We start from the raw sequence: 24606 nt of genomic DNA, 5'->3' as shown, positions 1-24606 counted from the left end.
CTGAAGCTGGGACATCCTGAAAAACTGACCTGTTGGTGGAGGGGGGGCTTGAGGATTGGAGTTGAGAACCCCTGGTCTAGAGCAGGGATGTGCAAACTGGGGGGTGCACCCCCCAGGGGCGGAGGGAGATTTTTCTGGGGGGGCGCGGGCGGTTGCCGAGGTCTCGCGCTCTTCCCCAAGGCATTTAAATTAGATGCGGTGGGATCGCGTGAGGCCTCTGCAACAATAAATCTTACCGGGATTCATACGCTGTGACGCGTCTCCATGGAAATGCGGCATCATTTGATTTGATGTCATGGGACGGGATGTCACAGGGGTCAAGTGACACCGCGGCTCAGATGACCTGACATCACGTGACCCCGGAGCGTCATTTGAAGCAGCTGCCAGGTAGGAAGGGGGCGCAAGCTCCCAGCACGCCAGACAGGGGGGCGCAGCAGTAAAAGTTTGCACTCCCCTGGTCTAGAGGACTCTATAAAATGTCCTATCATGAAATGATCTTTTTCCTCATTGCCTGATATCTGGGAACACTGGTCAATGCGACTGAGTTAGGCTTACTAAGTAACCCGTTTCCCTCTATGCAATGGGATAGAAAGAAAGCACAATTACTAAACTAAAAGTCGGTTGAGGTAGCAAGATGAAGTTTAAAATTGTGGATAGGCAAGAAACATGACTAAGTGCAGAATTATATAGGCTGGGAAATGAAGTAGCTGTTAGATGAGGAGAGATAACATGAGGGTGCAAGGTTAGACTTGTTAGCCACAGGTGAATTGGGATACTGAAGAAGTCAAGTCCTTGAATGGTATCCTTAAAAAAGGGGAACAACCTAACATACGATGCCTGCTGTTAGATCTGACATGAGCCTTGCAATCTCTGCTGCAAACATTAACCACGGTACAGTATGCTGTGTCAGGAAATGTGACTGCAATGCGCAGAGAGGCGCTTTACTATAACTCTATCACACCCGGCCCACTTTACTCCTACATTAGACGTATCCTTGTTTTTTTTTTTATCACATCACACTCCCTTCTACAACCATCTATAGTAAAGAAACTCAATTGTAAGGGGCACATTTGCTGCGGATGTGATCTTTTCTGAACTTTACAACTACTGCTTTATGCACATCATAGACACAGAGAGATACAGTATACAGATTTTTTAGTAGAACAACCTAAACACAGAAAGCATTATCCAAGATAAGTGGACAGTTGTATTACATGATCTGAGATGTTAACACTATGTGCATTCTATGGGGGCTATGCACTAAGCAGTGAGCTTTTGCGTTCGGGTATGACATTTTGACACGCTCGTTATCAAATGAAGCCAAACGCGAGATTCACTAAGAAGTGAAGCCCACTTTGGTACGTGTGATCAAAAACATGCACTATCGTGCAACCTGGTTTTTATTAACCTGCGACCTGTGAATTCTATAGCACGATAGCTGATAGAAAAATAAGCAGTTCGATATAGAAATGTGATGGGTGCTCCAACAGTCCTGGAATCTTTATGTACGTTCATCAATCATATAAAAAAACAGTGAAGGTTCAGATGATGATGTGGGTAAACTACTGGATGAGTGACAATAGCCACTGAAAATATAAATCTCCTGAAGGCAACAGAAAAATTATGTGTAACACACTTCGCTGTACCTCATTGGAAATAAGTATAATAAAATTCAGCTCTCACCCCAGTTTGTAGTGATGAGGATCCATGTAACAATATATCTTTGAAGATCTTACCCACTCCTAGAACCCACTGAAATCCTGGTGGCGTGTCCAGCCGCTGGTTGAGTTCCAAACGATCCAAAAAATGCAAAGAAATGCACAAAGCAGCGCACTGCCCAGGGACACAGGTGTATCAAAAATAAAATATAAGTTTATTGTCAGTCAGACATAGCAAACAAGGGGGTACAAACCTCCAACGCGTTTCACACAACAAGGTGCTTTATCAAGGAGTAAGGTACAATACATTGGGGGACCTTTATATACCTAGTATCACAAGTGTGTGGAATTAATCAAATTTCGCGCCAAAAACGCATGTAAATGATGTCATCAGAGCGACTCAGAACATCCCTATAATGTGTAAACCTAAGAACTTCAGGCCCCTCCCTAATCACGCCCCTCCGTGATGTCACCACCAATCCGCTTCCTGGCATGGCTAGTCCGTGCGATCGGCGCCCTTTCCCCCTCACAGTGGAGATCCCAACACTATAAAGTGTGGATAAAAGACTCTCCACTGTGTTAGTGATAGCGCCAGGTCCCCACGCTGCCAATGCCTAGAAAACGGGGTAGCGCCGAGGCAGCTGACGCGATCGTGGATAGGTCCGCCCCCCTGTGACGTCATCACTCAGTCAGTCCCTGGTATCTGTGGTTCAGACGGCTAAAACGCCCCTCCCTTCTCCTCTCTCACAGACAGTGAACTGCTGACGTCACAGGGGTCTGACTGACAATAAACTTATATTTTATTTTTGATACACCTGTGTCCCTGGGCAGTGCGCTGCTTTGTGCATTTCTTTGCATTTTTTGGATCGTTTGGAACTCAACCAGCGGCTGGACACGCCCCCAGGATTTCAGTGGGTTCTAGGAGTGGGTAAGATCTTCAAAGATATATTGTTACATGTATCCTCATCACTACAAACTGGGGTGAGAGCTGAATTTTATCATACTTACTGTATTTCCAATGAGGTATAGCGAAGTGTGTTACACATAATTTTTCTGTTGCCTTCAGGAGATTTATATTTTTAGTGGCTATAGTCACTCACCCAGTAGTTTAACTACATCATCACCTGAACCTTCACTGTTTTTATATATGATTTTTTATATGATTGATGAACGTACATAAAGATTCCAGGACTGTTGGACCACTGATGACATCACAGGGGGGCGGACCTATCCACGATCGCGTCAGCTGCCTCGGCGCTACCCCGTTTTCTAGGCATTGGCAGCGTGGGGACCTGGCACGATCACTAACACAGTGGAGAGGTGGCCCTGGACTTGTTTACCACACCCCTCTGTACAATTACTATTTTATTATTGATTTAAATGATTTTAATAAACTACATAATTTCTATTAGATCTATCTGAGTGCATTCAAGGGGGAATCTTTCGTGTGTCTGTCTGTATATAAAGGTCCCCCAATGTATTGTACCTTACTCCTTGATAAAGCACCTTGTTGTGTGAAACACGTTGGAGGGTTGTACCCCCTTGTTTGCTATGTCTGACTGACAATAAACTTATATTTTATTTTTGATACACCTGTGTCCCTGGGCAGTGCGCTGCTTTGTGCATTTCTTTGCATTTTTTGGATCGTTTAGAATAAAAAGCAGTCTGTAAGAGCTGCGTGGAGACGCTGCGTCTCCATGCATGGCTCTTACAGGCGATCGTGCAGTAAAAATATACATTTTAATAATAGTGTACATGTGCAGGGGGTCTCCTGAGAAGAACCTCATTGGTTTCAGCCTCGGGGACCCCCTACTTCATGAGATACAGGCTCCGTTATGGGGTGCCAGAATCCCTTGTGCTCTTAAATCTCCCGCGTCACGTGACCGTGGGATTTAAACCCTGCACTTTAAAAATTGCAATGTTTATTTGTATTTTTGATTGTATTGTGTATGGCAACAAGGACATGGATGGTGAGGAGGATGAGGACGGCCTTCATCGTGGCAGCCTGGCAGGGTTGAGTGCAAGTATTATTTACTTTATTTCTGCTGCTTAATGTTGTATGTTAAATGGGCAAATGCACTATTATCCATATCTGGATAATAGTAATTTTGCACATTTATTTACTGTATCTGTTAAGGGGCGGGGTGGGAGGGGGGTATTTATTTAAAAGAATTGGATGTTGTGTTTTTAGGGGCACAGGATTGGTACCGCAGACCAGCGGGCTGCCCCGGACACCCGCGGGGACCACCCAAGGGCCCCCGGACACCCGCCGGCCTCTTGTATTAATTCTGTGGCAAAATCGGACGACTTTTTTTTCTACAGAATTTTTTGGGGTGAAAAAAATTATTTTAAGAGCGATACTGCACTGTTATCACTGCTTTGTGAATCGCGCAGCAGGCAGTATCGGTCTTAAAAGCCATTTATCTCACTTAAAAGCAGTTATCACTGCTTAGTGCATAGCCCCCTATATGTGTAGAACTGCTGTATTTCATTACTTCAAAAGTATAGACTGGTGGTTCTCAAACTGTAGTGCCTGAACCAAGAGTGGTCCTGAAATAGCTTCAAAATTTACTTCGGACAACTCTCCTGCGGTTTGTGGATTCTCTAGCATTACTTAAGGCTGACTCTTAGATACAGGCATTTTTTGCTGTACTGTATACTGTACATGTATAAAAATATATTAATAAGCAGAGCAAAGTTTAAGTATCATTGTCTAGTCCGAGATATGGAAAACATTAGTAGTTTTGTCTGTAGTAGAGGACAAATGCCTATAATGCTGAGAAAAGTGGGACACAAACAGATAAAGCTAGAAACAAATGAACAGAACACAATTCTTTTTCCCCCCATTTAATTTTCACTGCCACCAACTTCTTACGAATGTAATGAGTTGATCTTTGAAAGTATTACATTTTAAAAGTAGAAATGCTACAAGACACTAGATTGCTTAGTACTTTACCCAATAGCAAGAATCTTAACCATGTAAATTCCACTTTCGAAACTGTTCAATACTTTTGCTTTCCCCGTTACTGATTTGTTATGCTATTTGTCTCACAATTTAAAAAAATACAGGTATAAATATATAACAAAATAATCCATAATCGTTAAAAAATTAATACCATGTGAGTGTCCACAGTCCTTGCCCTCGTATGTGAGATATTCAAGACATCCAGCCTGTTCTTCAAGTGGTGGACAGGGTTCTCCGCCATTTTCTGGCTCCTGTTCCACATGTCGTCCACGTACCCGCATTGTTGGTGTACACTGGTCTGCACAGCCACTCCAGTGACTCCATTCGCCCACAACGCATGTGCGAGCTAATAGGACAAACACATATTTTTTCGTTAATCAACAGAGAATACTGTAGTGAAATTTAATTAAGCATTCTGTAAGTGTTACTGTTTTAGTAGAATGGTGGAAGCTAGAATGCTGCACCCTAAGATTATTATTTACCTAGTCATTAATACTCAGGGTGGAGGAGATGAAGGCTCAAAACAAAGCCACTCCACAAGCCCCTCAGCTGATTCCCCAACCCATCCTCTGCCCTCCTGGAAGCCACCCCCAATCACCTTCCACAGTTGCCCGATTTGCACTGGCCCCCCCACCCCCGCTCAGCAGACCACCTGATTCCGGCGAGTCTGGCTTCCCTTTCTGATGAGCAGGGGGGGGAATTTTGCTGCAGTTGATTGGTGAGGGGACAAACATTTTGGCCATTACTGACTATTATAGGCTAAAGCTGTTAAATTCTGGGCATTATTGAAATCCCTGCTCTTATTGGTTAAAATTCCGGGCATTATCCAATCAGTAATGGCCTGGAATTTTTGGCACCCTGCCAAGTTTTTCAGCCAATCAGCTTTCAGTTCTCATTCACAAAGAATGAGATCAGCTCTTAGGCCGTAGTCCCAGTGTGCACTGTAGCAAGCACGCCCGGCGGGAGGGCGGCACGTGCACAGCGCTTCACCGCAATCTGCGTTCTGGGAGATGCCGCAGATTGCGACAGAGGGCGTGGCTGGGGTTTCCAGGGCCATGGCCATGACCTCACATGGCTGGTTCTCCCTCATTGGCTGAACCGCCGGTGGGGGCGTGGCCACCGCTCTGTCGCATATGGTAAATTCAATTTGAATGTCTTTGTGAAAAAGTGTAGACGCATACTGGGCCCAGCCCCATTGAGGGTCTGTGTTTGTTCGCACAGCGCAAGCTGAGGCGTGCACTGTAGAAGGCACTGGGAATGCGGCCTTAGACAGGGGAGGTGATTAGACAGGAGGCAGCAGCAAGGCACTGACTCCTCCCCCTCCCTGTCTGCAGAGATCTCCGCACAGGAGAGTGAGGGGAAAGGTTTGTGTGTCTGTTGTGTGTTTTGTGGGTGTAAAGGGGGCAGCAGAGTGTTTTATTGGTGTGTGTTTTCTGTTGGTGTGTGTTTTGTGGGTGTAGAGTGGGCAGCAGAGTCTGTTTTGTTGGTGTGTGTCTGCTGTGTGGGTGTTTTGTGGGTTTAGAGGGGAGCCTGCAGTGTGTGTTTTGCGGGTGGAGGAGGGGTGCAGAGTGTTTTGTGTGTGGGTTTACAGGGGGGCTGCAGTGGGTGTAGAGGGGGGCTGCTGGTGTGTATTTTGTGGATGTAGAGGGGGACAGCAGTCTGTTTTGTTGGTGTGTGTGTGTCTGCAGTGTGTTTTGTGGGTGTAGAAGGGGGGTGCATTGTGTGTGTGGGGGGGCTGCAGTGTGTGTTTTGGTGTGTGTGTGTGTGTGTGTGTGTGTGTGTCTGCAGTTTTGTGGGTTTACAGGGGGCTGCAGTGTGTGTTTCTGTGTTTGTGGGTGTAAAGTGGGGCTGCTGTGTGTGTTGTGTGAGTTTTGTGCGTGTAGAGGGTGCAGGAGTGCTGCAGTGTGTTTGTGGGTGTAAAGAAGGGGGGCTGCAGAGTGTGTTTGTGTATATAGAAGGGGGATGCAGAGTGAGTTTGTGTGTATAGAGGGGGGCTGCAGTGTGTTTATGTTTGTGTATATATAGAGGGGGCTGTATGTATGTACAATTTCCTTTTAATAAACTTGCAGTAAAAGCAAAAGAATGTGGACAATGCGGATACAAATCAATACGACCACAAAAGTGGATATTTTTTATGAAAAAAAAAATTTCACCTCGGGCCCTCAACTCTTCCAGCCATGGCATTATTGGCCAGTAATGCCCTGTTCTTCAGTGAGTATTACTTAATTAATGCTCAGAATTATGACCAATCAGCATGCAGCATTTCAATAATGCCCTTCTGTTTAGCCTATAATGCATTTATATAAATATAAACACGTAATATAGCACGGTATCAGATTTGTCGATGCCACCATAGATTTAAAATTCCATTAAAGCCCCTCCTAGTTAAATAAGGTTACCATTATTTCTCCTTCCTTGTCATCTAGCTCTAGGGCAGGAGATGTTTTGAGGAGCACAACACATTTGCTAACCGTTATAGCTCATTAATGATCTTTTATCTTAATAGCCATTAACAGACAATAATAGCCACCAATATTTAGTGAACAGACTCCTATAAGTAAGATTCCCAGGAACCTAATGTGACAAAGCCCTTTGATATGTAAATTGCATATTTATCCGCCCTGTTTGAAAACCTTTTTCTGTATCTGTACGACCAATGTAATAGATACACAGGTGCATAGAAGGCAGGGGCACATACTGTATTCTTTATTGAATATAATTTATGTAAATCTTCTGTAATTACTGCCTACATTTTCTCTTTCACAACTGATTTAATTCTATTTGCCTTATTATTGCATATTACATTTCTCTAACTGTATTTTGTCCAGTAATATGGTAAAATGGTTGCCTACTGTACCCCCTGTAATATTTTTTCTCCATTATATTATCGACCGATAAAGCTATCAAAGGGCAAAATCATAAACTTTTGAATACTGCTTTAGAATTGAGAACCTGAGATTTTCGTAAGGCACTACAGTGTCTTGGGTGACAAGAGCCACCACACACATGGTCGTTGTGTTGGTCTCAGAAATGATATGGCATGGTGAGCCACTATGAATGCTGTTTACTGTCATGATATTCTGAAAAGTATAGGAGTGGGCTGAATGGAAGAGTAGATGCTCCTCTTCTGGTAATGAAAGAGGGAGAATTGATTCCTATGAATCTGTGGGAGGGGGCTTCTGAAGCAGGACCATGACTTACCATTGTGAGCTGTCTGCTCTATTCACCTTACTTGTAGCATTATCTTTTTAAGGAGGTAAATGGACAATGTCCTAAAACTGATTTCTAGCCAATCAGTGACTGTGACCTTGCGCTCAAAATCCCTTTTCCTCAACACTAACACTTCAGCTGAATGAAGAGGTGTTTGTTGAATCTGGGTATGGGAGTACAGGAGTCCAGTATTAAAACATCCCCTAATTCAGGTCTCTCCCTTAAATTGGAAGTGCAGAAAGGTAAACAAAGGGGATTACTGTTTTAAAAATGGTAACATGTCTTAGGTGCAAGACCTGCTATGTTTCCTCCCTGATCCAGTTCCTACGTTCTGTTGTTACTAAAAAGCATGTATAAATATAAAAGAAAAAGCTTCGGATTTCAAATACTAAAAAGAATACCTTTTTTAATATACATGTTTTGAGCCCAAAACATTGGTACTGTAGTTATTCATTGAACTGTAATATTACCATCAGGGCACTTTCACACTTAAACTTGCATTGAAGTCAATTGGGGTTTCTATGCAAGAATGCCCCGTTCAGCACTAGGACAGTTTAATGAATAACCCCTATAATCTCTGCTCCTAAAAATAAAAAACAGGCTTTCCTGTTTGTGGTTCTCCGAAATAACACTTTTAGATACTTTTTCCGCTCTGGCAAATTTGTCGATCTTTGATAGCTTTCACTGGAACTACAGTACAGATTGTCTTGCAAATCAAATATTACATATACCAGTGATAAAACATATGAATGAAAAGATTTTTCTTCCTGACTATTTCAAATAAGTGATAAGTGGTTATTTTTTATTTGAAATCAGCAATTCAAGCTGATTTACAAAAAAACATAAATTAGTAAAAAAAAACAAAAACAACCCAGAACAGGAGAACAAAAGCATGACTCATGTCATTACCACTCCCAATTATAATAAATTAACCAACAATGTAAACAAATACGGCAATTGTAAAAATAGGTGTTGTGCTATAAGGGACACAGCAATAGTCAATATTAAGCCAGGACTTATAACAGCACTCTGGAATCATAGAATTCATCAATCATCCAATACCATAACACTATGAGTTTATATCATGGGCGAGTTATTTAAAAAAGCGAGTTCATTTCTTGCTGGTTCACAATCCTCGGGCACCCACTTTTCATATGTTGGCTAAGGTGCCTATGAATATTGTATGACCAACAGGTCTCTCTATAGTCTCTGGAATTGGAGGTCTACGGGAACAGGCTAGTAAACATATTAACTATAGACTTTGACCGTTTGTGCATTTACATTCCTATGTTAGAGTCACTATGGATGTGTTATCCAAAATTAATGAGTTGACCATACAGGACGGAGTTAACCTAGCTAAATGTAATGAGGAATTTCTATACAGCAGCATTGGTCAGGATGCTGGTGTTACTGCAACTCAGTATTTTTTTAATATGCTGGAAAGGTTTTAGTTGGAGTTTAGCATAGGCTTTGTGTTTTTGTTTTGACACAGATATTTTGTTTTCAGTGATACGTTTTACTTATAGATTCTGGGGATGGCTCGCACTGCTGCCTACTGTGATGGAATCTCTATCTCTGTATGCTGGAGTAGTGCAGTATGCGTGCTTTCCAGCATGCAGACAGTTACATTTCTCCTGGAGAGGCTAGCTGCAGCTGCAACCAATAAAGCCAGAACTCCTGAATGAACAGGAGGTTTAAAAAGCAGGAAGTTGCCTGAGACAGAGAGATTGACTTTCCCCAACCAGGGGTAGAGAGACTTCTCCCCAGCCAGGAGGATACTTGTTGGTTTTGTTCGCAGGCCTGCAGGGATGCAGGGTCTTGGGACCATCTGGGAATCACACTCAGGAAACTGAATTAACACAGGTGTGAACAAACTGCTGGACACATCCCTGCTCCAAGGAACCGGCATTCCAGACCAAAGGAGGAAGCGGAGCTCTGATGTGACAAGAGGGATTGCCTGGAATCACATGGGACACAGTTCCCCATCTAACAGATAAGGACTTTTATATTGTTTACTGATATTATGTCTCTAAACATGAGGGTATGTTTTGGGGCTGGTAACTGGCTTAGTTGGCCAACCAGGTAGATAGGGCCTGTGTGATCTAGTAAGTCTCCCAAGGGAGTAGGGTTTTATTTTATGGTTTGTGTTTTTCCTTAAAGGGGCAGTGTGCTTATTATTCTGTTGTGTTTATAGAGAATAAGCCACTGGAGTTAAAGCCTAACCCATTGTTTGGCTTCTTACTGACCCATGCGTGAGCTCGTCCTTCCACACTACACACATTTATATCTTGGATGGTGGGAGAGTGAATATGTGTTTGTTGATAGAATGTAACGGTTTTCTGACAATGTTCTGTTGAAATACATTGATGATGTGTTTATTTTTTGGAATAGTTCAATTGATTTTTTTAAACATTTGTTGCGTATCTTAATCACATTCATTTAACTTTTAAACATACCAGTGACATTACAACCGACTGTGTGATCTTTTTGCATTTAGGATTTCTAAGAGGAAATATGGTAATCTAATTACAGATTAACATCAGAAAGGAACAGGCAGCTTCTTGCATTATACTAGTGATCATTTATCATCCACTGTGAAGACAACATTGATTAGACCGTTGCTTTGTGTTCAGAGGAAGACTTTCCAAATGAACTAAGGAATTCCATTTTCAATGTCTGTGAAATGTGGTGGATGTAAAGTATGTCAATATTTGTTTAAGTGCAGATGTTTTAGTAATGAGTTTGGTAAGCAATATGATATTTTCTGAGTTTTAATTGTAAATGTGAGGGCAAGCCCATCCCCAGGCGGTAAGCAGGTAAGTTGCCGCCTGGGGGCGGCAGGTCTTAGAGGGCGGTAAGAGGGAAAGTGTAATAGTGCTGCCATTATCTCTTTTTTTTAATGTGGGATAGAAGCAGGGCATCTCTTGAGCTGAACCGCACTAATTTCGGCTTTGCGGACCCCCTGCTTCCTCAGATACATACAGCCTTAGGAGGTGCCCGTATCACCTGCTCAGGTTTAAAGCCTCCATTCACATGGCCAAAAGGAAGCTGCCTATGACGTCATGGCTTCCTATTGGCCCATGTGATGGGATATCTACATTTGTACAGGAGGTATGTATCTGAAGAAGAGGGGGATCCCGGAGCTGAAATTAATGCAATTCAGCTCTGGAGCCCCCCTGCTGCCTACCTAGGGATGGGGTTTGGGGGGAGGGGATTGAGAGAAAATGTTTTTGGAATTTTTTTTGGGGGGTGGGGGCGTCTTTAATAGTGTTTCCCTAGGGTGGCACATAACCTAAGGATGGGCCTGGGGGTTATTTATTGTTTACAGTGTTCATGCGGGTTGAAGTAAGTTGCGAAAGACCTTTGGAATATGTGGGTGAATATGTAGGGCCCTCCCCGCTTTCAGCTGCCACCCGTCAGTTCTTGCATTAGGGCCTTCCACAGGCTGATGCACGGGCCTTTTGGGGTTAACTACATGAGCATCTGAAGAACGCAGGTAGATCCACGCAGCGCCTCAGCACCACCCTCTGCAGTTGCAGTGCTGTCCTCCATACTCCAAGACGAATCGCTTAATTGTGTGAAACGCGTAGAGGAGGGGGTGGTGATGTAGCCTGCTGCCTAGTGTGTGTTTTATACCAATAAAGCCTTTTGTATTACCGGATTCGTTTGGACCCTGACTGACTGATTGCTGTGGCGCCGGTTCTTCACCTTCATTCATCTGCTTATCTTCATCCGGATGCATGCAACGGAACGTGAGTAAAGAGGGCAGGCACCCATGACGGATGTGCTGACAGGTTAAAGCTTAGTGCCCCTGAGCCCCGACCTCTATTGTGGCCCCCTTCCGCGCCCTCCTACGATTGTTACCTCTTGTCACATCACTGACACTTTGGTGTCATTTCTCTCAGCTGTTTGCCTGAGCGCATGACAGCACTGGATTTTGCTGTCCTCCATACTAGGCTTTGGGATCGTTCCTCTGCTGTGTCCGTCCCTGCTCCCTAAGTCCATACCAAACCCCCGGCGCCAGGACCATACCTCTACCCCAGGCCCATTCATTCTCCCCCCAGGTCCAAACAGGTACCTTCGTCCCTCCACCAGGCCCATACCTCCCCCCAAGGTCCATACCTCCCCAGGGCCCATTCATCCTTCCCTCTCCCCCCCCCCACCCATAAGGCCCATACCATATCCCTTCCCCCAGGCCCATACCTTCTTCTTCTGCCCTTCCCTCAGGCCCATACCTTTTTCTTCTCCTTACTCCCCCCTCCTTCACAACCTCCAAGTCCCATACCTTGTTTTCCGACCCCCATTGCGCCTACTCCTTACATTTGTCCTGGGCCCAAACTATTTATTTTGCTGGCCCTGGGTTAAGGATTAGATGGGAGGATCTTGAGAGGTCCTTGCTTAGGAAGGAGTGTCAGCGGATCCTTCATTGAGATACAGTGACACCGAATGGCCTAAATAGGTAATGTATATAATTATTAAATATAGATATGTGTTTTTATTAACAATAATGTATTAATGAGGATGTTGTACGTGGCATGCAATATTATTAATATACAAACCCTTTATTTTTTTGTATGTCACTACCCATGTGTCTGCATCATTATTGATTGGATGAATATTATGACTATAAAAGAATGGAGGATTTCTTATCATCTAATGATTTATTACACAACTTATTAACATCGTCTCCAAAGAAAACACCAAACAAAAGGGAGGCAATGTTATTAGTTACCGACTCATCATTTTGCACTTTGACATTTGACATTTTCTTACTTTAACAAAGATTTTTGCAATTTATTTCCTGAAGCGTTTTAAAACAGTTTATCTATTGAAGTACAAATATTGTTTCAGGTGAAAATAGAATGTGTTTGATTTAAACCAAGGTGTATATATATATATATATATATATATATATATATATATATATATATATATATATATATATATATATATATATTATTTATTTATAAAATATTTTACCAGGAAGTAATACATTGAGAGTTACCTCTCGTTTTCAAGTATGTCCTGGGCACAGAGTTAAGACAAATAATACATGGTTACAAATATAGTTACATAAATGAACAGGGTATACATTATATACAAGACATTGCATGCGCAGTTAAAGAAAATATATATTATGGGCGAATGAAACAGTTAGAGACCAGATTAAAATGTGAGACAGCCTTAGATTTGAAAGAATTTAAACTGGTGGTGGATGTGAGAGTCTCTGGTAGGTTGTTCCAGTTTTGGGGTGCACGGTAAGAGAAGGAGGAACGTCCGGATACTTTATTGAGCCTTGGGACCATGAACAGTCTTTTGGAGTCTGATCTCAGGTGATAAGTGCTGCATGTGGTAGGGGTGAGGAGCTTGTTCAGATAGCTGGGTAGCTTGCCCATAAAGAATTTAAAGGCAAGACAGGAAAGGTGAACTTTGCGCCTAGACTCTAGTGATGACCAATCTAGTTCTTTGAGCATATCGCAGTGATGTGTGTTGTTGTTGCATTGGAGAACAAAACGACAAATTGAATTGTAGAGGCTGTCAAGTTTTCTAAGGTGGGTTTGAGGTGCCGTGCCATATACTATGTCTCCATAGTCAATAATTGGCATTAGCATCTGCTGTGCGATACGCTTTCTGACCAGGAAACTTAGGGAGGATTTGTTCCTTTTATAAAGTACTTTATGAATACAGGCATACCCCGCTTTAAGTACACTCACTTTAAGTACACTCGCGAGTAAGTACATATCGCCCAATAGGCAAACGGCAGCTCACGCATGCGCCTGTCATAACGTCCTGAACAGCAATACCAGCTCCCTACCTGTACCGAAGCTGTGCGCAAGCAGGGAGACTATAGAGCCTGTTACAAATGCGTTATTTACATTAGCTATGCATGTAAATGACAATTGCAGTACAGTACATGCATCGATAAGTGGGAAAAGGTAGTGCTTCACTTTAAGTACATTTTCACTTTACATATATGCTCCGGTCCCATTGCGTACCTTAATGCGGGGTATGCCTGTAATGAACACTGAGAAGAGTAGGGGACCCAGAACACAGCCTTGCGGGACACCACAGTAATATCCAGGGGGTTGGAGTTAGAGCCTGAGATGGACACATGTTGGGATCTACCTGATAGGTAGGACTGAAACCAGTTTAAAGCATGCTTCCCTATTCCAGAGCTCTGGAGTTTGTTAAGCAGGATAGCATGATCAACTGTATCAAAAGACATTGCAAAATCTAGGAATACTGCACCAGTGAGTTGACCCCGTTCCATTCCACAATGGATTTCATTGCAAACTGTGAGCAGGGTAGTTACGGTAGAGTGTTTGGGACTTATGCCAGATTGGAATTGGCTAGGGAAATTTGTCTTGGTATAGTAATCGCTTAATTGGGAGTGGACACATTTTTCCATGACTTTGGATAGAATTGGGAGAAGGGATTCTGTCTGTAGTTTGAGACAGTGTTTTTGTCCCCAATTTTGAAGATTGGGACAACTCTGGCAGTTTTCCAGGTCTTAGGGATATGGCCTGCAGACAGGATAGAGTTGACTATGGAAGCAATTGGTTTGGCAATGGCTGGGGCACCAAGTCGTACGAACCTAGATTGTAGTAATTCAGGTCTGCATTGGCTGCTTAGTTTTAGTTTGAGGAGTGCTTCTGTAATCTCCTCTTCAGATACTGGGCCAAATTGAAAATTGTGGGCAGTGTTGGGAGGGGGTGGGGCTATGTGGGCACTCCCAGGATGAGATTCAGTTTTGTGGTTTGGGCTGCTTTTTGCTAATAAGTTAGTGGCACAACCCACAAAGTAATCATTGAATGCATTTGCAATGTCAGTGGGGTTAGTCAGAGTAATATCCCCCTTAGTGATATTACTTGGTTGTTGATGGTTAGGAGGCTGGAATATATTGTTGATAACCTCCCAGAAGTAAGCTGGGTTTGATGTATTTTGGTGGAGATTGTCAGAGTAATATTGTGCTTTTGCGTGCCTTGTTTGCCTTGTGCACATGTTCCGCAGGCATCTGTAGTGATTGAGTTCCTTGGTAGTGCCAGTTACTTTGTGTGTGTGTGTGTGTGTGTGTGTGTGTGTGTGTGTGTGTGTGTGTGTGTGTGTGTGTGTGTGTGTGTGTGTGTGTGTGTGTGTATATATATATATATATATATATATATATATATATATATACAATACGATACCATTTGGAAACGAAATCAGCAGGCAGCACTCCAGAATTGAACAAACAAGTGTATTGAAAATAAACACAAACCCAACGTTTCGGTCCACGATTGGTCCCATTCGTGGACCGAAACGTTGGTTTTGTGTTTATTTTCAATACACTTGTTTGTTCAATTGTGGAGTGCTGCCTGCTGATTTCGTTTCCAAACGGTATCGTATTGCTTATTCTTCATTATAGGATCTGCACCCACACCAGTGACTATTATTACGGAGTGCTTTTTGTTCTTTTTCTATGTTATATATATATATATATATATATATATATATATATATATATATATATATATATATATATATATATATATATATATCACACTTATTAAGGTTATGGTGGGTAAAAAAAAGTGACAAAAACCCTCCACAGTAAAGCATAAAGCAACTGTAAATATTACTGTATATTCATTTGCATGTCTTAGACAGGTCTGCAACCCTGTCTTTCACCATTATCGCCCAGCAACCTTGGTTGAAACATGTCTGTGAGTGGGTTTACTGGCTTTGCATCTCCCAAGCCCTTGCTTAAAAGCTGCGTCTAAAGCAGCATGCATTGGCTAAGGGTTGTTCATGTAATGTGAGCTTGAGATAAAAGGTGGCACTGTGTGCTCATTTGCATGTAATTTCCCAGAATCCCTTGCTGCAGTGGAAGTGCTGTGTGCTGGGTGATAATGGTGAAAGACAGGGTTGCAGACCTGTCTAAGACATGCAAATGAATATACAGTAATATTTACAGTTGCTATATATATATATATATATATACCCTGTGACAGCTTAGAGATTTATACAGTGAGAATTACACTTTAAAATCTTAAGTAATATCTGTGTTCTTGTAATTGCTCTCATATAAATGGAAGGCAGTCCACTGTTTACTGTGTGCTACCCCGCTTCTCACCATATTGTAAAGGGTGGATAATGTGAGACGTTGCTAGTAAGCACTCAGGACCATTAGTACTAAGCAGGGTTCTGCCATTGAACACCTTCCAGTGCTGAATATGCTGTAAGGTGTGTTCCAGCGGTAGAAGGTGCATTACAGCAGCTTACCGTGTAGGAAATATAGGCCTGAATGTTTAGTGATCTGGGCTCTCTCTCTCCCTCTCCCCCCCTCTCTGCCCCATCACCCTCCCATCTACCCCCCCCCCCTCTCTCTCCCTCTCCAACAAAAGCCCTAATTCGCTGGGAAGGTGAGATTTCTGACTGTCAGCTACTCGCTGGTATTGCAGCATATTGGGCGAAAAGTGCATGCAAATCAGATGTCAAACCATGTGTTAGTTTCTGCATAGATGCTGTCATTTTGAATAAATACATAGAAAACAGTGGATTTTTATTGCATCAAAATGAATGCTTTTGCACGAGTTTGCAGTGGGAATATTAGAGTGGAATGAATATGCCCTTACATCTTTCCATTAGATTCTCTTAAAGCAGCAGATATTTGCTCTAGTTGCTTCTTGCATTATTAGTGGGGAAATTACCAATGAACCAAAGAAAGAAAAAAAGAACTTGCAGCACAGTTAATTGTTTTAATTGGTATATGGCCTTTGGTATTTCAAAGTAATTACTGCACTGTATATTACAATAAATCATATAAGTTAGACTCTTAGAGCATAACCTGCACACAAATTGGAATAATAAGGGGTTTCTCACTTTATTTTCTTTTAGCATACGTACTGTATCATAAGCATGTCAAAAAGAGCTAATTCTAAAAAGCTATACAAGAGACACTAGCACTACATTTTTAATGGAATGTAAACCGCCACAATCTTTACCTATTTTGATTTCAGAAGCCGTTCAGAATCTCAAGTAAAAAAAAAAATACATGGGGGACATTTTGGTTTTTCTTTTAGTTAAATCTGGTTCAATTTTGGCTCAAGTATAGCCAGATTTTTTTGCAACAGACAGACTTTGAAATCCATCCCCCAAAAGTTGCAGATTGATTAAATGTTGTCATGGTTGTCAAACTGCTTTGGGTTACTGGTAATAGCCTGGGCATTTGCAGCATGCTTTACCCAAAAGTACTTTTTGATGAAGATTACCTCATGTAAACATGTCGACTCTTTTGACTTTTCACTTCATTTAAATAATTCTATATTATTAAAATAAAGACAGAAAAACTACAGAGAAGATCTGATCTCCTTAGAAATAAAATAATTCAAATGTCCCAATGTCACATGCCTGGCATAGAGGGAGTTAGTTTATAATACATTATACAACCATTACATCGCAACAAGTTGATTACTGTGATGTTACTGTACATCACCTAAAAAGCCCTAGTCCCATTTAGTCAGGAGATTCCATTCCTACTTGGCCAGTACAGAAAATAGTGACTTTTGATTCTCTTTCTCAACCTGATCAAGAAATTCATAAAAAAAATCCTACAATAGTTGTTGAGAACTTTGGATATCATTAAACTTGTATAGCTCAACTTTGACTACTACAATTGTGCAATTGGCTCTGTATTAACAATGTATAAAAACCATGTTTGATGAAGTCCTTGATTTATTTCTACTGTGTGGCAGCCCCCATATCAATGCCATCATGAGACTGCAGCTCAGCAGAGTATCTCCAGGTTTCCACTGTCCAGAGAAATACAAGACTCTTGTGAACCATAGTGCTTTGTGGTTACCGTTAAAGGGACGAATGGATTGAGATTTCATGAAACCAGGTTGTAAATAGTGTTTAAGTGTATTTTGCAGCTTGGGTTTGGTGCAAAGTTATTGTATATATTTTTAAATGACAATTCTGACTTTATTTTAACTTTGTATGCAAAATTCTCACTTTATTATAATTCTTGTTTGTTATTAATTGGGGGTAAAGAGCAAGCAAACCAATCATACACAGATGCATGTGACATTAAGAAACAGAATAAAGTTTGAGGGCAGCCACTATAAAGGGAGTACACTCATATTGGTACAGTTGGTATCTTAATATTGTATTATGCGTGATTAAAAACTATATCAAGTCTGGGACTTTTTTTTCTTTGTTATACTTTCTACGGCGGATAGGTTGTGATTTTGGCACTTTCTTATCCGCCATGTTCTTGTTTTGTCTGGTTTGCATTTTGTGGATGTAGAACAGAGTAAATTGTTCTCATCTCATCAGGCTGAAATTCCTCTAACAGCTTCCAAAGAAACTTCATCTAATCCTTTGCCAAGATTCTTCTGTTTGTAATTTTCTAGCACTGTCAAAACCAAACAGTGGCCAGTTGTGTTATTTTGTACCATTGTTAGTAATGTGGGAGGTGTGTACAGATTCCATAGAGAAGACTAGGGAATGGGAGATCTTGCACATATTTGTTGTATATACTCTTTCATCTGCATGATAACACTAGAAAAGCTATTGTACTATTGTACACAATAATGTAATAATTAAGGGAGCCTAGCAAAATACTCCCTATTATAATTGTTTTTTTTATAAGCATATCATTAGTGCCACTCAATAAATGGAAACCTATCAGTGTTTAAATACACTAGTATTCAAATAACTCCAGTTTCACTCTGAAAAAGCGATATTCATTTATAATGTGCCAACATACAGTAGTTTGTAGTGCATTATAATATGACAATACCAATAACATGTAGCATTACCACACATTTTTATAGTTGTATAGTCCAGCCCTAATCCAAGGAATTTACAATGTAATAGGAGTGAAAATACTGCTATAACATTGGGGGGTTTCTCTTTCTGTTATTTGTTATTTTGTTTGGATTTATTTCAGACTTAGGGGCTGATTTATTAAAGTCTCCCGGCAGCAAAACTGGGGCTAAACCATCTGATGCAAAAGAATTGCATCAGATTTATCAAAGGGAAAAATCCCTTTTCTTTGCTAAATCTGGTGATGTTGTTTTTTGGGTGGGGTTTTGCACCGGTTTGGTTTTGCAACCAGGAGACTTTGGCAAATAGATCCTATAGTTTGTTTTTCTCTATTTCACCGACATTCGTGTTTGCGGTTTACACTCTTTAATCGCACAGATCCCCAATGAAAGTATTCTAATTGATGTGCTCTTGTTCAAATATTTTCCTTTTGATTATTTACTTTATTCACACCATTCAATATTTGTCTATTTTTCACACACAAACGTACATTACAATGTGTAATGGGCATTCTTGTTAAAAAGTTTTTTTTAGTTAACATATGAAGCTGATTTTCAAAACATGAAGACTACAGTTAACTAAAGCTTTGGCAAACTGTATTTTTAAATCAAAGTGAAATTCCATTATATCATATACAGTACACACTTATTTTAATGCATCGAGGTGCCATAGATACTAAAATTATTCTTTATACCAGCTTTGCTTTTACTTACGTAGCTTAATTACATGATACTGATGCAGCGGTTGAAGTGGCGTTAAAAAGTAGTGCTATTTTTCTTTAAAATGATATTTGATCAATATTTATACTGAGAAAAAAGAAAGCAAGAGGGAGTTCATAAAATAATTCTTTTTTTCTCTAAATAGAAAGTGGAAATATGAGTTTGTAATTAAAAATGGTAAGGGTGCTCCTCAGTTACCTTCATAATACCAGCACATTTGAACCACGGTATTAATGTGATATGTATAAATCCCATCAGCACAGCAAACCCCCATCCAACACTTGTAGCAAAGGGATTAATTGTGGGAATCAGCAAGGCAGAAGAATGCCAGCAGTTTTGACACAGCTATAAAATTCTCTCACTGTAAAACCAACAAGTCCCAACCCCGTTTTTTCCTATGGCTGATAAATCTAATATGTCACGTCTCATGCCATCTTCTTGCCTCCCACACAATTACAGAAAGTACTCTTGCTATTTATATACACCTTAAAGCAGCAATACTACACACACGCCCCTTTTTTTCCCCTTTCTTTCTTTTTTTCTTATGTGTAGATGTAAAGCATGTGACGATGTATAATTCTACATTCTTACCTAAGCTGACAATCGTTTGGTGCTACTGTTATAAATCTGTAAAAATCCGGAATGTGTGCCTAACATACAGTAATGATTGCTTCAGTCAGTTTAACTCAGCAACTACGGTGTATCCATATACTGTATTACTGAGGTAACATTATCTATTGTTACAGTTTAGAGCACAAACTGCTGGGCCTATTTAGCAACAGATGTATCACAAACAGGAACGTGTTGCAAAGATCTCAACCTGCTTGTGAGGTGGGCTAAAACCAAAGGATGATTTAAAACTCATTAAAAATGGCATTAAGAGTTGAATAATATTTTTATAATGCAGTTAGTAAAATTATCTAATACTACAGAACTGATTTTTTTTTAAAATCCATAACATTTCGCATGGTTTTGTTGCTTTAATAGTTCAAATACAATTGGTAAGGATCAATAGATAGAAACAATTTTCATCCCCACATGTGTGTTAGTGCAACAGTTACTTGTTATGTACACTGTGCTGTATATCTTTCCTGGCTCCACTGACCTATCATTTTACATTACTTGAGGGGGGAATCACATAAAAGAGAAATAGGAGGGATACATTTTTGCAGCATAATGATATATTAGACAAGGAGGCACTGTTTAAATCCATCATATTGATGCATTTGTAAAATCATAGTGTTCCTGGTTATATAAACTCCTTCAATGCTGAAGAGGTTATTAATTCATTGCACAATACTATATATGTAACAAGCCTACATATATACAGAGATACACAACAATGTGTATATGAAACTTGCACAGCAAATTGCAGAAGTAAAAGCTTTCAACACAAACATGTATTATTATTTTATTTTTTCTAATTTTACAACACTTTTTTATATACTGTAGATTCCCCCCCCCCCCCCCCTCAATGCTCTTTAAAAAACCACCAGGTAAATATGAGGTATAGGTGCATACTAGAGAATTATAGGATGCCAGAATTACAATCGACAAATATGAAAAGCACATCCTGATATGTCACTATCTTCAATTCTGTGGCCAAATATGAACCACCCAGATGAGGTCATTAAAAGGCATTTCTGAATTGTTAGAACTCTTCCTGTTTTACTTCTGCTATATTATAAATGTGATCACCTACATTTATAATACATTTGCATACAAACTACATATTAAATTGAATGCTACCTGAAGTTTTGGGCTAATCATATAAATATCAATGTCAGTTGGTAAGAAATGCTAATATTTATATACAGTAATAACACATGGTGCATATCCCGTTATATACATATTGACAAAGGTCCTACAAGGGGATCGAAACGTTGATCTCTTGTCAATAAATTTCCATATTGTGTCTCTTTCATGCTATGTAAGTATACAGAAGTGCCTTACCTGGACATGCCTGTGTGTAGTCATAGCAGCAGTCCCCAGTTAACTTGCAAGTCTCGTCACAGAAGCAGGTGCCATAGACCCTGTCCATTCTCCAGCCCTGGCTGACACACTCCAGGTCTCTGCCCTTGCAGCACTTTCCAGTCTCCAAGCACCCACCCTCAGCCAAGCCACTGATTCCTATCAGTCCCAGCAGCAATGTCCAAACCCAGAAGCTTCTGTTGGCCCTCATACCTATACCAGCAGCAATATTCAAGTTACTTTGCATTGAATGAATTCCAGATTACAGTGACACAGAGACTTTGAGTTAAACAGCAGACTGTGCTGTCATACTGTAGCTGCTTCCTGTACTAATCTTTTGCCCACCAATGATTCATCTCGCCTTGAGTTCCCTCACCCCAGCAAATTGTCTAGAGACTTCTTATATTGATACTTAATACAGTTTGAAAGAGAAAATATTTGTTTCGCTCTTTCAAAAGAAATCAAGAGATCTGCTTTTTCAGGTCAGGGCAGCCAAAGATCGGGTACTGTACATTATTAAAAGACCTGAATATACAGACAGCCGGTAGAGAAGTGAGCAGGTGGGGGCGTCCAATGCCAGCAGATCTCCTGTGTGTTGATTCTCTGAGTCACCGTGTGTGGTGCATTGAAGCCAGGGGAGCTGATGTGCTTTCCGTGCAGTTTCTGACAGCAGGGAAACAGAGAATGAGCTGAAGTTGTAACTGTCCCTCCCCATCCTTATCCTGAGTGCAGTGGGAGGAATGTGAGTTTTTGGCTCACTCCCAGAGCAGAGAGCCCCGGCCAGTGCAGGGTGGACCATGCTGCTATTGTATTCAGTAGTGGCGCTTGGCATAAGCACACGACTCAAATGCTCAGGGCACCAGCTCATTGGGACCTACTGTAATTCTCATGGTGTTTATTGTTTATGAGACACAACCGAGAGGGTGACTTCAGGTGTTTTTATCACCCTATTTATTGTATATGTTTTGCTTTAATAAAATATTTATCGTTTAATTCCATCAAATCCTGGTCCAGTGTTTTTTTGGGATACTTCTTGTCATAACAATCACCTCGCTCATTAACTTACACCTATTGCATTAGTGCAGATACATACTATCACATGTGTTTGTGGGTCTCAGGGTGCATACTAGTTAGGGACTTACTCTGCCTCTGTCAGCATGCAGTGCTTTTCATTCCTTCTGTCTATCCTGTTTATTGTTTATCTGCACTTTTAATTCTTTATTTTGCCTTTTAAAAGTAAACTTTCCAATAAAACGACATTTTAATAAAACAAAGAAGAAAAGAAGCGCCAGTTCCATTGCACAATACTGTATACAAAATGTATTTAGAAGAGAGAGTAGTCACCAGGACATACACTCACATAGTGGGTTTAAAGAACTTTTGATTGAGACAAGCTGTAAGCTGACGTCATCAGCTGGAGGGCGGATCTGGTAGTAGTCCACAGGCAATTAATGCCAATCATGCTCAGGCTTCAGGATATACTCATCTGGGGTAATAGAGGTCCACAGCAAGGCTCCTAATTCTCCCCAGTACAAACGTCCAACCAATGACATCAGGGGTGGACAACTTCTTAGAGCCTTATGTGGTCTAACTTCATTCATATCTTAGAGACACTGTCCATGTCATTGACTCCCTCTCCTCCATCAAGTGGAAGTCCACATACAGATGGGCTACCTGTGATGTACAATCCTTGTACACGTGCATTGAGCACAATAAGGGTCTCAATGCAATTGAGCACTTTCTAAAGGCTGATAACACTTTATTGTCTATCCAATGTACATTTGTACTCTATCATTAGTTATATTTTGAATAACAACTACTTCCTTTTTGGTGACACCTTCTATCTTCAGACCTGTGGCACGGCCATGGGTACCAGGTTCTCCCCCAACCATGCAAACCTCTTCATGGGGTTTTGGGAAACCAAACACATGTGGACCAATGCAATGCTGGGGGAGAGCCTGGTATACTATGGCCGATATATACATGACCTTTTGATCATCTGGGATGGAGATTAAGGTAGTCTAGAATTAGCCCTTCAGGAATTTAACAACAATAGCCTTGAAATGAAATTTATTCACCTCAGTCATCCTAGTGAGATAGTCTTCTTGGATATGGTACTATCAGTCGACGTGAATAATACAATTCAGACCAAAGTACACTTCAAAGATGTAGCAGTTAATAGCTATCTCCATGCGGATAGTAGCCATCATCCTAAATGGATATGTAACATCCCTCTGAGCCAATTCAACAGGCTCAGACATAACTGCTCATCTAAATCCATCGTTGAGGAACAATCACGCCGATATATGCCCATTATACTTATAAGGGAATTTTACATGGATTTAACTCCTGTCTAAATAAGGCTTCAATATAAGCAGGTTGTGGTCTGAGGAATCCAGCAGCAAGCGGGTTAATTGCAGCTAAAGACAATTAACCAGTCTACAACTTGCAAATCAGACCTGTAGAAAAGCCTCCTGCTGGAAACTGCTTAGAGAGACTCTTGAGCACACAGAAGGAGTGTGTGTTGACATCAAGACACCAGGGACCAGACATCTATTCCAGGGTTCAGCGAACCTGGGAACTCACTAGACGCTGACCCCTCAAAGGACACCAACCCAAACCCAGACTCAAAAACTGACACATAGAGCCCCTGCTTACAGGTACCTCTTTAGACTTTGGGGTGTTAGGTTGGTAAGAGGATTTTCCTCCCAGCCCTGCAGATAAGGACTGGGAAAATGAGTTAGCCCTTACACAGGGATAGGCTCTTTGTTTATTTATTTTTTGTGGTTTCTGCATTGTTTAAAGTGATGGCCTGAATAAAGCCATGGTTTAATTTCCTCCACATTTGTCTCCCTGGCTGTACCACTGCACATCTCTTAGATATGGTGACAGAAGTTGGGATGAGAGGTGACCCTTGAATTTCAAAGGCGCCCTGGGAATTTATCGGTGCTTTTGCCTGCATACAGTTCCTGCAACAGCCTGAGCAACAAAACAAAGAACAAAAGTGACCAGAATTAAAGGGCTACATATCAAGGCAGGAAAGCTACACTTCACTGGAGAAAGCCACAATGCCACAGTTTGACTGGGGGGACTGCGACAGACGGTGCCCTACACAATGTACTGATGCTATCAGAGTCTACCCCACCCCTTGTTGGAAAAAAGTGGAGTTTTTATATGGCCACCCAACTGAAGTTAAGTACTAACTCTGCAAGAAGGGAGTAGAAAATGTGTTCCTGGTTTAAAGAGCCTGGCCACACCGTGCAGTGTCCCTTCA

At 41.2% G+C, this 24606-nt stretch overlaps 1 protein-coding gene across 1 annotated transcript in view; it reads right to left on the bottom strand.

The window, feature by feature from the left end:
* Window positions 1–22040, bottom strand: part of SBSPON (somatomedin B and thrombospondin type 1 domain containing) — a 30876-nt gene extending 8836 nt beyond the window's left edge. Inside the window, exons 1-2 of the mRNA XM_075583468.1 lie at window positions 21315–22040; window positions 4775–4969 (exon numbers count right to left, since the gene is read on the bottom strand). Coding sequence (XP_075439583.1) covers window positions 4775–4969; window positions 21315–21579 — 460 coding nt within the window. The 5' untranslated portion in view covers window positions 21580–22040. The remainder of the gene's footprint in view (window positions 1–4774; window positions 4970–21314) is intronic.
* Window positions 22041–24606: the final 2566 nt, after the last annotated feature.

Source organism: Ascaphus truei, chromosome 2, assembly GCF_040206685.1.
Source record: "Ascaphus truei isolate aAscTru1 chromosome 2, aAscTru1.hap1, whole genome shotgun sequence".
Taxonomy (NCBI): domain Eukaryota; kingdom Metazoa; phylum Chordata; class Amphibia; order Anura; family Ascaphidae; genus Ascaphus; species Ascaphus truei.
The sequence above is the reverse complement of the archived record's forward strand: the minus strand, read 5'-3'. Positions and strand labels throughout refer to the sequence as shown.